The 11,259-nt window shown below is 42.0% G+C and overlaps 1 protein-coding gene across 3 annotated transcripts; it reads left to right on the top strand.

Annotated features, from left to right (window-relative positions):
• Positions 1-610: 610 nt before the first annotated feature.
• Positions 611-11,051, top strand: cfap57 (cilia and flagella associated protein 57). Of its 3 annotated transcripts, none has more exons than XM_037099682.1 (21): positions 611-856; positions 1,048-1,361; positions 1,459-1,718; positions 2,333-2,507; positions 2,593-2,745; positions 2,977-3,113; positions 3,439-3,604; positions 3,696-3,809; positions 3,942-4,154; positions 4,860-5,033; positions 5,150-5,311; positions 5,461-5,616; positions 6,523-6,616; positions 6,725-6,915; positions 7,006-7,179; positions 7,266-7,424; positions 8,235-8,378; positions 9,417-9,533; positions 10,021-10,155; positions 10,361-10,501; positions 10,638-11,051. In XM_037099682.1, the coding sequence occupies exons 1-21, from the start codon at positions 700-702 to the stop codon at positions 10,809-10,811; spliced, it is 3,510 nt and encodes a 1,169-aa protein (XP_036955577.1). In that variant the 5' UTR covers positions 611-699; the 3' UTR covers positions 10,812-11,051. The 3 variants fall into 3 exon arrangements, with proteins under 3 accessions (XP_036955577.1, XP_036955576.1, XP_036955578.1); XM_037099681.1 differs by having other exon boundaries at positions 2,974-3,113; XM_037099683.1 differs by lacking the exons at positions 9,417-9,533; positions 10,021-10,155; positions 10,361-10,501; positions 10,638-11,051 and adding an exon at positions 9,020-9,119 and having other exon boundaries at positions 2,974-3,113.
• Positions 11,052-11,259: the final 208 nt, after the last annotated feature.

Genomic DNA, 11,259 nt, shown 5'->3' with positions numbered 1-11,259 from the left:
CCATTGTCTAGGGTGGTGGTTTAACTGTTTGATGATTGTAGGCCTTATACTGTCATTCACTGATGGACAAAGGATGAATTCATTATGTGAAATGCCACTGTGCATGACTGTCAACTTCAATGGACTGCACGCTCATTTACAGACTACCTGGATTTAATTTCCATACATGCTTTATTACTAATATTTTTAATCTCTTATTCCTAGGTAACACTCAGATTTGCTGACTGAAATTCTTATTATTGTAACATTACCCATCTCCAAAGTGTAAGTGCCTGGAAACTGTAACAACACTGCCTGAGTAGCCAAATTCCGGCACGAGACCGATGCCCGAGCTGCGTCTCTAGACATCCCCCGAAATCCCGCGAGAAGACGTGAATCATTAACGGTGAAACTGATATTATGTTACAATATGCGGGGAAAACATAAAGAAAGTGAATCTTAACATACAGCGCACATTGGTGGACCAAGACAAATAGGCAACAAGAACAGCAGTGGCGCAGGAACTTTAAACGAGTTGCCAGCTTCTCGCGGGATTTCCTGGGTTGCCTAGCGACGGGACTCTACTCATACTAGCTCACCTGTGTTTAGCCCATCCATCTTTTCTCTTTTCTCTTTTCTCGCTAAATTAACGTACGCCGGTGGATTGTGTCGTTGTGTTTTAATGTTTGAACCTTAGAAAACGGCAAATTCCACTAAATAATGGCTACTGTTGTTGCACAGTCCCATTTCATATTCGGTCTGCGGACAGGCGTGAGCAACAATTTGTGCTTCTTCGATGAACAAACTGTTGTTTTCCCCTGCGGAAACAACTGTGTGTGCTACAACACCGTCCAACGAACTCAGAGGTTCATTCAAGGTGAGAATAATGTTTGTGAAGTGTTGGGCAACTTCTTTGAAAACTTTCCAACTCATATTCAAGGGGTTAAAGAAACGTTATCTTGCTAGCGTTGACCCCATTAGTGATGTCTTGTTTATTATGTGGGATGATAAAAAAAAAAATCCTCTTATTTCTTGTGTCCGTGATTTCCATTCGTGCGGTCTCCACAGGCTCAGAGAAAAGCAAGGGCATGCGCGCTCTGGCCATCAGTGCCAATCGGCGTTACCTGGCAGTGTCAGAGTGTGGCGAGAGGGCCACCATCACAGTGTTCGACCTGCAGCACGAGCAGGGCAGAAAGAGAAAGGTCCTGACTGCAGGTGACACGCCTGTTCAAGAGTTTGTGTGCATGGCTTTCTCTCCTGACTCCAAGTACCTAATAGGCCAGACAGGTGGCCCAGAGTGGATGCTAATCTTCTGGCTGTGGGAAAAACAGAAGGTCCTGGCAACGGTGAAGACCACTAACTCAAATAATCCTGTCATCCAGGTGAGTCATCAATGCCGTATCAATGCAGCCACAGCTGTTGTAAGTGCAATCTTACATGCCCTGAGCATTTCGTTTTATTCTGTTGGTGTCCCTTCAGGTCAGCTTCAACCCTTACAACAACACACAGCTGTGTGTGTGTGGGACTGGTGTGTTCAAGCTGTTCCGCTACACAGAGGGAGCGCTGAAACAGAGCAGCTTCGCCAAGGTGGAGTCCATCAACTTCCTGTGTCATACCTGGATGAAGGGGGAGCGTGTCATCGCCGGGACAGACACAGGCAGGCTTCTGGTGTTTGAGTCTGGTGACCTGCGAAGAGAGATTAGCACGGCTTCTAAAGCTGTGCAGGAACAGTCTGACAGGTCAGAAGGTGGACCACATGAATACTGTGACAACATTATATATTCACAGACTCATAGGTCACATACAATAAATGTGTAGCATAGGCACAATATGAGTTTAGGCTAGCTATGGTGAAAGTCAATTACTGGAAAAATTAGCACTTTGTTTAAATTTACTCAAACGTTTTGTGTGGAGAATTGAAAAGTAAACATTATAGCACTTCAAACATGTCTGTTTATACAATAAGGTAGAGTTTCTGTGCAGTTGGCTGCACTAACTAAAAAATCTGGGCAGTGTAATTGAAGGTTGATCAAATGAATCCTTTCGGTATATCTAGTATTTTCCATGGTGGGCAAAGTGGACATAGATGACCTTGACTTAGTGTCTTAATTTAACATATTTTAACAATGGTGTTCTATTAGTTGCAGCTACTTGACATTTAAGTCAAAGTTCCTGGATGTACGCATCTAATGAACAATAACTTGTTTAGACTTTAGAATGAAATGCTGAGTACGAAGACTTGACACAGGACTTCAGAGTCAAAGACTTGAGACCAAAAGGCAATAATTATTCTGTTGGTTGTCAACTGTTAAAATAATCTCTAACTACTTTCATTCATTAATTCACTTCACAGACAGTTTGAGATGAAGAAGATCAAAGACGCTGACATGGACAAAGATCCCAATGCCCCTCGCATCACGGCAATTCTGTCCTACTCCAAGGGCTTTGCATGCTCCCTGGGCTCCGGCACAGTCTGTCTTTTTGAAAAGCAAGAGGAGGACAATTACAGAAGAATCAGGGAGATACGGGTAAAATATGTCAATGCAGGAAACATTGGCACTGCAGGTTCTGTGTGTGTTTCAAAGTGATCACATGTGCATTCTTTTCTGTCAGATCCCTTCAGACCCATACAGCAGCGAGCTGAGCCTGGCTGAGAGCCAGAAGATTGACACCATGTGCATCAGTCCAGCAGAGGAGACTCTGGCCATCAGCACGGACAGAGGACAGCTGTACAGCTGCAGCCTGTCCTCTTTGGAGATGAACAAGGTAGAACAATCACTTTTACCAGCCCCACTACCGGTAGTGTTTAATTAGTGCTGTGTTGAAAAAACATGCATCCTGCTCATTTATCAGAGTTGAGTGCCTGTGCAGAGGGTATGAGCAAAAAATGCAGGGTCGTCCCCAGTCTTCCTCCACTGTCCTTGCTCATGTTTTAGACACTCAGACATCCAGATCCTAATGTTCATCACAAATGTTTGTCCCTCTCTCTATCAGGAGGAACACGCACATTTTGAGTTCCTGTCGCAGTCCTTCCACTCTAAGTCCATCACTGGTTTGTCCGTCTGCATTCAAAAGCCCCTCATAGCCACCTGCTCTCTTGACCACTCTGTCCGCATCTGGAACTATGAAACAAAGTAAGAGACAAAATCACACCAAAGCCCTTTACTCTGCTATCTGTGTCATATTATGTACTGTATTAACTTACAACAGTTCTACACATATAAAGTAGGCTAATGTATTTTAGACTGCATGTTAAAGTTTGCTTGTTCTGCTTCAGAGGCCTAGTGATCGAACATTGCTGCTGCTAAAAAAGGATTTGGGAAAGTGTCTGATCAAGTTGCTTTCAGCATTATTTATGTACTCAAAAACCAAATGATAGTTAAAAAAGCGCCTACATAAGTCTATCATTTTAAGGACCATTGTGTCTCTTCATTGCCTCTGTCTGTGAATTGTCCCCAGAGTGTTGGAGCTGTACAAAGAGTTCCAGGAGGAGGCGTACAGCATTGCTCTGCACCCCACCGGCCTCTTCATCCTGGTGGGCTTTTCAGACAAACTCAGGCTGATGAACCTGCTTATCGATGACATCCGCACCTTCAAGGAGTTCACTGTGCGCGGCTGCAGAGATGTGGGTTCACCCAGAATGTCTAAATTGCTGATGTCACAGTCACATGATTCACTTTTCAGCCATTTTTTAAAACTTCTCTTTCCAACCTTAGTGTGCTTTTAGCCACGGTGGCCACATGTTTGCAGCTGTCAATGGGAATGTCATCCACATCTACTCTGTCACTTCTTTTGAGAACATCCTCAGTCTGAAGGGCCACAATGGAAAGGTGAGTCAGGCAGGAGTGTATCATACAACATGTGGAATAAGTCAGAGGCTTGTCATATTTGTCCAACCATTGGGCAGTGGTAACAATGCTTCAATAAGCTATGGTCCAAATCCATTATGAACTTTTTTGCAGGTGCGTGGCATTGAATGGAGCCTGGACGACAGCCGGCTAGTGTCATGTGGGATGGAGGGCGCGGTGTACGAGTGGAACACACAGTCTGGCAAGCGTGTCTCTGAGAGCGTCCTCAACTCGTGCAGCTACACAGATGTTGCCTTCTCTTCAGACTGCAAGAGCATCGTGGCTGTGGGGACAGACCTTAAACTGAAGGAAATCCAGGACTGTCAGGTCAGTACTGAATGAGTGGGCATGCAATGATCTTAGAATATTGTGAAGAGAGGAGGGACATTTTAGGATATGAGACTTTTTTTTTAACCTGCATTTTACCTAAACCGGCTGCCATCTGCACTCATTTGGAGTTGTGCTTGTGTCCGCTTGACTGCAAGTCCATCTTAGCTCTGTTTTGCTCTCTCAGTAAATCTGTTTAATCAGTATTTAATGTTTAGCAAGAGATAATGAGTTGTTTTTGCTTGTTTTAATTATCAAAAGCCAAAATGTTTGGGACCCTGCAGTTAATCCTGGTGACTTACAGTGTTTGATTTGAAAATAAAAAAATATCATACTCATCTACCCATGGTCATATATACTGATTTATGTTTCTGTCAGGAATGCCGCAATATTACATATTAAAATGCAAATACCACAAACCAAATAATTCAACTGTGAAATTGTATCCCTTGCTAAGACGATGGAAACAACAAGGAATTCATTGGGTAACTAAATCAGTCAAAGCCATAACCCTCTATTTGGAAGCGCATAATATGATTTTTTTTTTATTAGTGCAATATATCAAATATGTACTCTCATTTGTCAACAAAATGAAACTTTCAAAAAGTGAATAATAACTTATTAATAATCATCATTGTTGTAATTGTGGTAATGGAAGTGCAGGATTATATTCTGTATTGTATATCTTGGTCACTGATTCCACAGGTCCTGAGGGAGGTTCCTCCTGATGAGGAAGCTCACACCGCTGTGGCAGTGTCTCACTCTGGGAGAGTTGTGTTCACCGGGACGTCCAGTGGAACTATAAGAGCCGTTAAATACCCATTACCACTCCAGAAGGACTGGATCATGTACCAGGCCCACTGTGGCCCGGTCACCAAGGTTGGCTGATGCACAAACTAACCTGACAGAATAGTGGAATTATGATCAAGAAATGATTCCTCATGTCAGTCTTTATACAGCTAAAATATGAGTCCACTGACTAACTTTGTCCTCAGATGGTGATCACGTTTGACCATCAGCTCCTGCTGACAGTGTCTGAAGATGGCTGCCTGCTGATGTGGAAGATCATTGATAAGGAAGGCAGAGGACTGATGAGCAACAGGCAGATCATCCACACTGAAGAGATCCTCGTCACCAAGTCAGACCTGGAGGAGAAGGTCTGTGTGTATGTTTGCAATAGCCATTAGATAGAGCTGGATTGGTGACATGGAAAAAGACAGTAATCACATAGCAATATGTGAGTAAAACATAGGGACGTGCATCAAGCTTATTCTGCCCTGTGTTCCTGTCTGTCGGTGTGTTGCAGACACAGAACATGCTGGAGCTGAAGATGCGTTTGGAAGAGTTGCAGATGGAGAATGAGTACCAGCTCCGTCTGAAGGACATGAACTACAATGAGAAGATGAAAGAGCTTTCTGACAAGTTTACCCAGCAAATAGAGTCTCTGAAATCACACCAACAGGTTTGCTGATCACCTACTAGAGAGCTCCACTCCAAATATGCTCAAGCACACCTCACAGTTTATAGTCAAAATGTCTTTCAGAAACCAAACATGTCCATTTCATTCTATGTCTCAATTTCTTGCATTAAAGTGAAACTTCACCAAAATGCAACCGAGGCTTTATTTGTGATTGAATATGAGTCAAACCTTCGTGTAAAAGCATAATTATGACGAAAGGGGCACTTCTAACATTTACCGTAGTTTCGTTTTAGGGCAAGCTAATTTTCAATGGAGTGCAGGGGCACTTTAGTACTAGCTATTTTTAAAACACTAAGAAGTCTCGACACAACATGAAACTTTGCTTGTAGTATCACCAGGGTCTCTACACATGAACATGAGCATTGAGAACATTGCTTGTGTACACAGAGTTTACTAAAAAGAAAGTGTTTGGACAACTCACGTTAGCAGTAGCACCACCGGCGCGCCACTGTCATGGCAGACAAAAAGTGTCGATCCCTGAGTGCGACCTAACAGGTAGGAGGTCCACCATTACTCTCCTGCCTGTTAGGTCGCACTCGGGGATCGACACTTTTTGTCTGCCATGATGGCGGTGTGCCGGATACCCAGCTCCTACGGTGAGTAGTTCAAAAACCTTCTTTTTAGTAAACTCTGTGCACACAAACAATGTTCTCAAATAAAGCCTTGGTTGATTTTGGTGAGAGTTTCACTTTGATATTACCTGATAACTTTCTAGTCTAGTGTTGATGAGGACATTCAGAGGGTGTTCTGTCGCCAGCATGATCTCCTCGAGAGGACCGTCACATGTTTTTAAAGAATTCAGCAAAGAAAAAGACATCTTTTGCCTTTGAATAAATTGTGTAACTCAAGGCCTTAATTGTCTATTGACAACATTTATTTTACCTTTAGGCCATGAAGATTGAAATGGAGAAGCAGGAATGCGAGCACCAGAAGAGTTCTGCAGAGGTCACGCTGAAACACTCGAAAGAGCTGAAGGATTTAGGTAAGTTGAGGACAGGATCACAATCAGCAAAAACCTGGGGACACTGTGTCTTTGTTTCTACGAGGATCAATCAGTCCGTTTGTCTGTCTATCAATCAATCATACACAGAGCTGTCCTGCAGTCAGAAGCTGATGGTAGAGCATGAGAGGTATCAAGATCTTCAACGAAAATATGAAAGAATGCAAGAAGATTATGAGATGCAGTTGAAGGCTGCAGAGGAGAGCAAAGTCCAAGGCCTGAAGGAGCAGATGCAGCTCTATGAGGCCAAACTGCAGGAGAAGATTCAGCTGCTGGCTCAGGTTAGTCAGCAGGAGCTGATAATGTTGTACAAAGGACGGGGGACAACACATGAAACCAGTGAGTTCTCACATAAACTTTCATTTGTGCAGTGTCAGGAGGATGCACAGCAGCAGATCTGTGATTTTAAAGAGATCATAAAGCAAGTAGAGCAGGATGAGGAGAGGAAGATCCATGACATCCAAATCAAGTATGAGAAGAAACTCCACACTGAGAAAGAGACCAACACGAACCTAAAAGGAGAAACTAGTATCATGACACAAAAGGTGAGCAAATTATTTTTAGATGTATTTCTCCCCGTCTGTCTCTCATGTAATCACCTGCTCTTTGTGTGTTTTCTTCCTGTTCACAGTACTACAGTCTGCAGAGACAGATTGATGACAGGTGCACGGACATAAACAAGCTAAAGCAGGAGCGCCAGCGGCTGCTGGGGTTGATCCGTTCCCTGGAGAGCGACATTGAGGAGCTGAAGCGGCAGATCTCTGGACACGAAAAGACCAACCAGGACAAGGTGGCTGAGATCAGGGCTTCAAGCATGATTGACTAAAATGCAGAAAAGTTTTCAATTGTTTTTGTGTCATGATTAATCTTTAAGCAGATAAATGTAGTTCAACACAGTGACATTTACTTTTTTAATCTCTGTTCTATTTTAGTTTGAATGTATTCATCGTTTTAGGGTTAGGGTTTAAGCACAAACATTAATCTACACTGCCCATCCAAAAACAAAGTCTCACACTCTAATACTTCATTAGACTGTCTTTCCTGGATCTTTTCAGGTTTTAATAATCAGCTCTTAACCCAGTTTTAGTAGTTTCAGTAATCTCCTTAGATGTTTTCTTTGCTCGATGCAGGCCAATAATCTGACCCTTCTGAAACAGAGTAACATCTTTTCCATGACCACAGGATGTCTTCAGACATAGTGTTTAAGAAATGAAAAGCTTATCACTCCACCGGTGAGGGTTAAATGACTTGTGACTTTTTCTTTGGCCAGGCACTGTTCAATGACAGTAATTGTTAGTTGCAACCCAAACATAAACACATAGAAATGAGATCATAAGAATCTAATGGTAGATGTTTGGATCCTGGAGAGGCTCTTCAGATTAGACATTATATCAGTTGATTTACACTAACATGACTTCTTTTGGGTTGCTGGAAAGATACCTCCTTAAGTTTTTTTTTTTTTTATTTCCACAATTTCTCAGACTGGAGCTCATGTCCTGCTGCGGTATTGCATATCGTTAATTGTAAATGAGTAAGTCAACACAGAAACAAACAAAATAAAACTTTGTAAAAAACCTTTGAATTCTCTTCATGCACACAGGATAAGACCATCTCTAGCTTGAAGAAGAAGAACCAGGAACTTGAGAAGTTGAGGTTTGTCCTTGACTTCCAGTTAAATGAGTTGAAGAAACAGACTGAGCCTCAACAAGATGACATCAATGAGAAGAAGGAGCACATCCAGAAGGTCTCTGTTTTTTGTTTTTTTTTTAAATTTTATTTTTTTAAACAGTTTTGGTGAACAGTTAGTACAAGACTATATACAGAAACAATTGGTGGGGGGGGGTCCCCGCCGCCGCCGACATAAAAATATACATTTCTTATCAGGCAGATCAAATGATTAGGGTACAACATATTATTGCCAGTGAGATCAAATAAAGTCTGCTCTCATGGGGGTAATGAAGGAGATCCATTTGTTCCAAATTTGGTAAAATTCGTTCTTTTGGATTCTTATTTGGTAGGTCAATTTTTCCATTCTAAATATCTCCAAGGTAATTCCAATCCAGTTGTCTAAGGTGGGCTGAGTCGGACTTAACCATCTCCTTGTAATTGTCTTTTTACTTGTCACCAGGAGTATCTGCAGCAGCTTTATCTCTCTCTTACTTTTTAAAAAAGGAACATAACCCAAGTACAGTGCATCAAAACTCAGGGGTATTTGAGTGTTAAAGACAGTGCTTAATGTAGACTGGACATCCCTCCAGAAGACTACTAACTTGGGGCAGTCCCAGAAGATATGGTAGTGGTTGACAGCAATCGAGCCACAATTCCTCCAGCATGGCATAGTCGCACCTTTATACCTCTCCTGATGCGGTGTCTTGAAATAAGAAGGTCTCTGTTTATTTGTGAGGGTATATTCCCTTTTCATTCAAGAACTCACTAAAACAATGAACACTTAAACAATATACATTAAAGTCATGTGTCCATGCCACAAAGCTGTTTTTATCTTTTTTAGTTTTACATAGTCGAGTCAAAGACACTAATGGAAAGATAATAAGCTGTTTTAAAATGAAATTCGTCCTGTTTTGATCATATTATTAACATAACGATGACACATGTTGAAACAAAGGGAATCTCTAGTATCAACTTTTAAAACCACACTTAGCTGCTATCGCCAATGTCTGCATTTGAAACGGCTTATCTCAGTTCCATATGCCAATATGGTAAACCTTTTGCTTGTAAGGATAAAGTGTCCCTGGTGTTGACAGTGATGTGCTGTGTTTAACAGCTAGAGGAGGAGCTGGTGCAAATCGACAAGAGCAACACGCAGCTGAGGCTCACTGTCTCTGACCTGAGACTCAAAGTGAAGGCCAGAAACAAGGAGGTGCATAAGGAGATGCAGAAAGTGAGCACACAGCGAACACCTGTCTTCTATCCTGCAGCAACAGAATATGAACACAGTACACAAACTGTATGTCGTACTTTTCCAGCTTTAAAACATTTTGATTAGATGACTGGAGTGTGTCATCGAATTAAAAGGCTGGTGTGTGACGTTCAATTAAACGCTGATAGGTGTTTGATTTACATGTTCACATTTTTGTTAAAATACCAGTGTTATTCTGTGGTTCTCAATTTGCCGTTCTTTCACATGTTATAAAATATGGCCAAATGTAGCCCCATTCACACTGCCTTTTCAAGGCGAAAATATCAAACTGATAAAGCAGGAAAAGCAGGGGTGTACATAATAATGTTACTGTGGACACAGTACCAGAAAAATAGGGTAAGATAAAGATAAATTTGTATTTATGAAATAGCTTTAAGAAGCCTTTTTAAGCAAGCGGAAAGTAGACTTTAAACCAAATGTGAGCCTCTCACATCTTCTCTGTTGCCAGGTGAAAGATTTGGAGACACATCTGCAGCGGCTCCGGTCAGACCTCCATAATTGTGTGGGCTTCATACAGGATCCAATGAAACTGAGGGACAGTGTGCAGATGATCTATTCCCGCTATGTGTCGCAGGCTAATGGGGTGAGTGGTTCCTGTGGTGTAGTTGATGCTGAGAGTTCATTGCACCAGCAACCACTGGCTGTGACTGTGCTGTATGAGGTTTAATTTCCAGCTGGAGTCATTCTCACTTCAACTCTACTCACAGACAGACTAATTGAAAGATGTAGTTTACATACACTGTGAAAAATGCAGGGAGTATACAAGCGCGTGTGTGTCTGTTTCATAGGTGGAGTCTAGTGTTGATGAGGACATTCAGAGGGCGTTCTGTCGCCAGCGTGATCTCCTCGAGAGGACCGTTAACAGTCTGAAGATGAGGCTGGCCAAATCTGCTGAGGAGCACGACAGAGTCTACGTCAAGATCATGAAGGCAAGTCAGAAAGCAGAGTTTGTTTTAGATTCTCACTTTTGTATGTTAAGTATTGAAAGAATCTGAATCTAATACGCTTGGCCTTCAGCTTTTCTTATTCTGTTGATTTAAGTCATGATGTTGGTCTACTCTGCAGGAGAATGTGACTCTGATCTCTGAAATCAATGAGCTGCGTAAGGAGCTGCTTTCAGAGAGGACACGGGTCAAAGAGTACAAAGCTCAGCTGGCCGCAATCAAGAAGTCCAACAAGTCCCGTCCTAACTCACAAGATGGAGCCAGAAAGGAGCAAAACCACGAACAGGTCAATTAATCATAGATGGAACACAAGGCTGAACCTAAAACAGAGGTGTTGAGGATCTTCAGCCTCAAGCAATCATCACAGCAACAGTTGATGCTAACTTTGCTTAAATGTAAAAACCCTTTTGTCTTAAAATTAAGAAGCAGGTTTTTTGAATGATTTTGAAGCATTTCACTATTTCACAACATACTAATCATGAAGACTGTTAAAGTAAAATTAAAAAACGTTTATATTAAAAGCACTCTTCTTGTCCTTGGAAGCTTATTTATTTTCCATGAACTCCTGATATGATCTCCACCAGCAGCTCTGAAGACTCTGATTTTCTAGACGCCATGTACTGTACAGTACAGTATCATACATTGTTAGACTAAAATAGTTGGGCATTTGAGCTTCTTCTTTCAGTGGAACAAAACTACTCAAACAAAGACAGGTCAGTCATATTGGCCTGGCATCAACATGA

The sequence above is a fragment of the Acanthopagrus latus genome, chromosome 6 (assembly GCF_904848185.1).
Source record: "Acanthopagrus latus isolate v.2019 chromosome 6, fAcaLat1.1, whole genome shotgun sequence".
Lineage (NCBI taxonomy): Eukaryota > Metazoa > Chordata > Actinopteri > Spariformes > Sparidae > Acanthopagrus > Acanthopagrus latus.
The sequence above is the reverse complement of the archived record's forward strand: the minus strand, read 5'-3'. Positions and strand labels throughout refer to the sequence as shown.

Coding starts and splice junctions, on each gene's coding strand:
- cfap57 (XM_037099681.1), top strand. CDS start 700: ATGGCTACTGTTGTTGCACAGTCCCATTTCATATTCGGTCTGCGGACA. Junction 7,425..8,234: donor AAAAGACCAACCAGGACAAG/GTGGCTGAGATC, acceptor TCATGCACACAG/GATAAGACCATCTCTAGCTT. Junction 10,502..10,637: donor TCTACGTCAAGATCATGAAG/GCAAGTCAGAAA, acceptor TCTACTCTGCAG/GAGAATGTGACTCTGATCTC.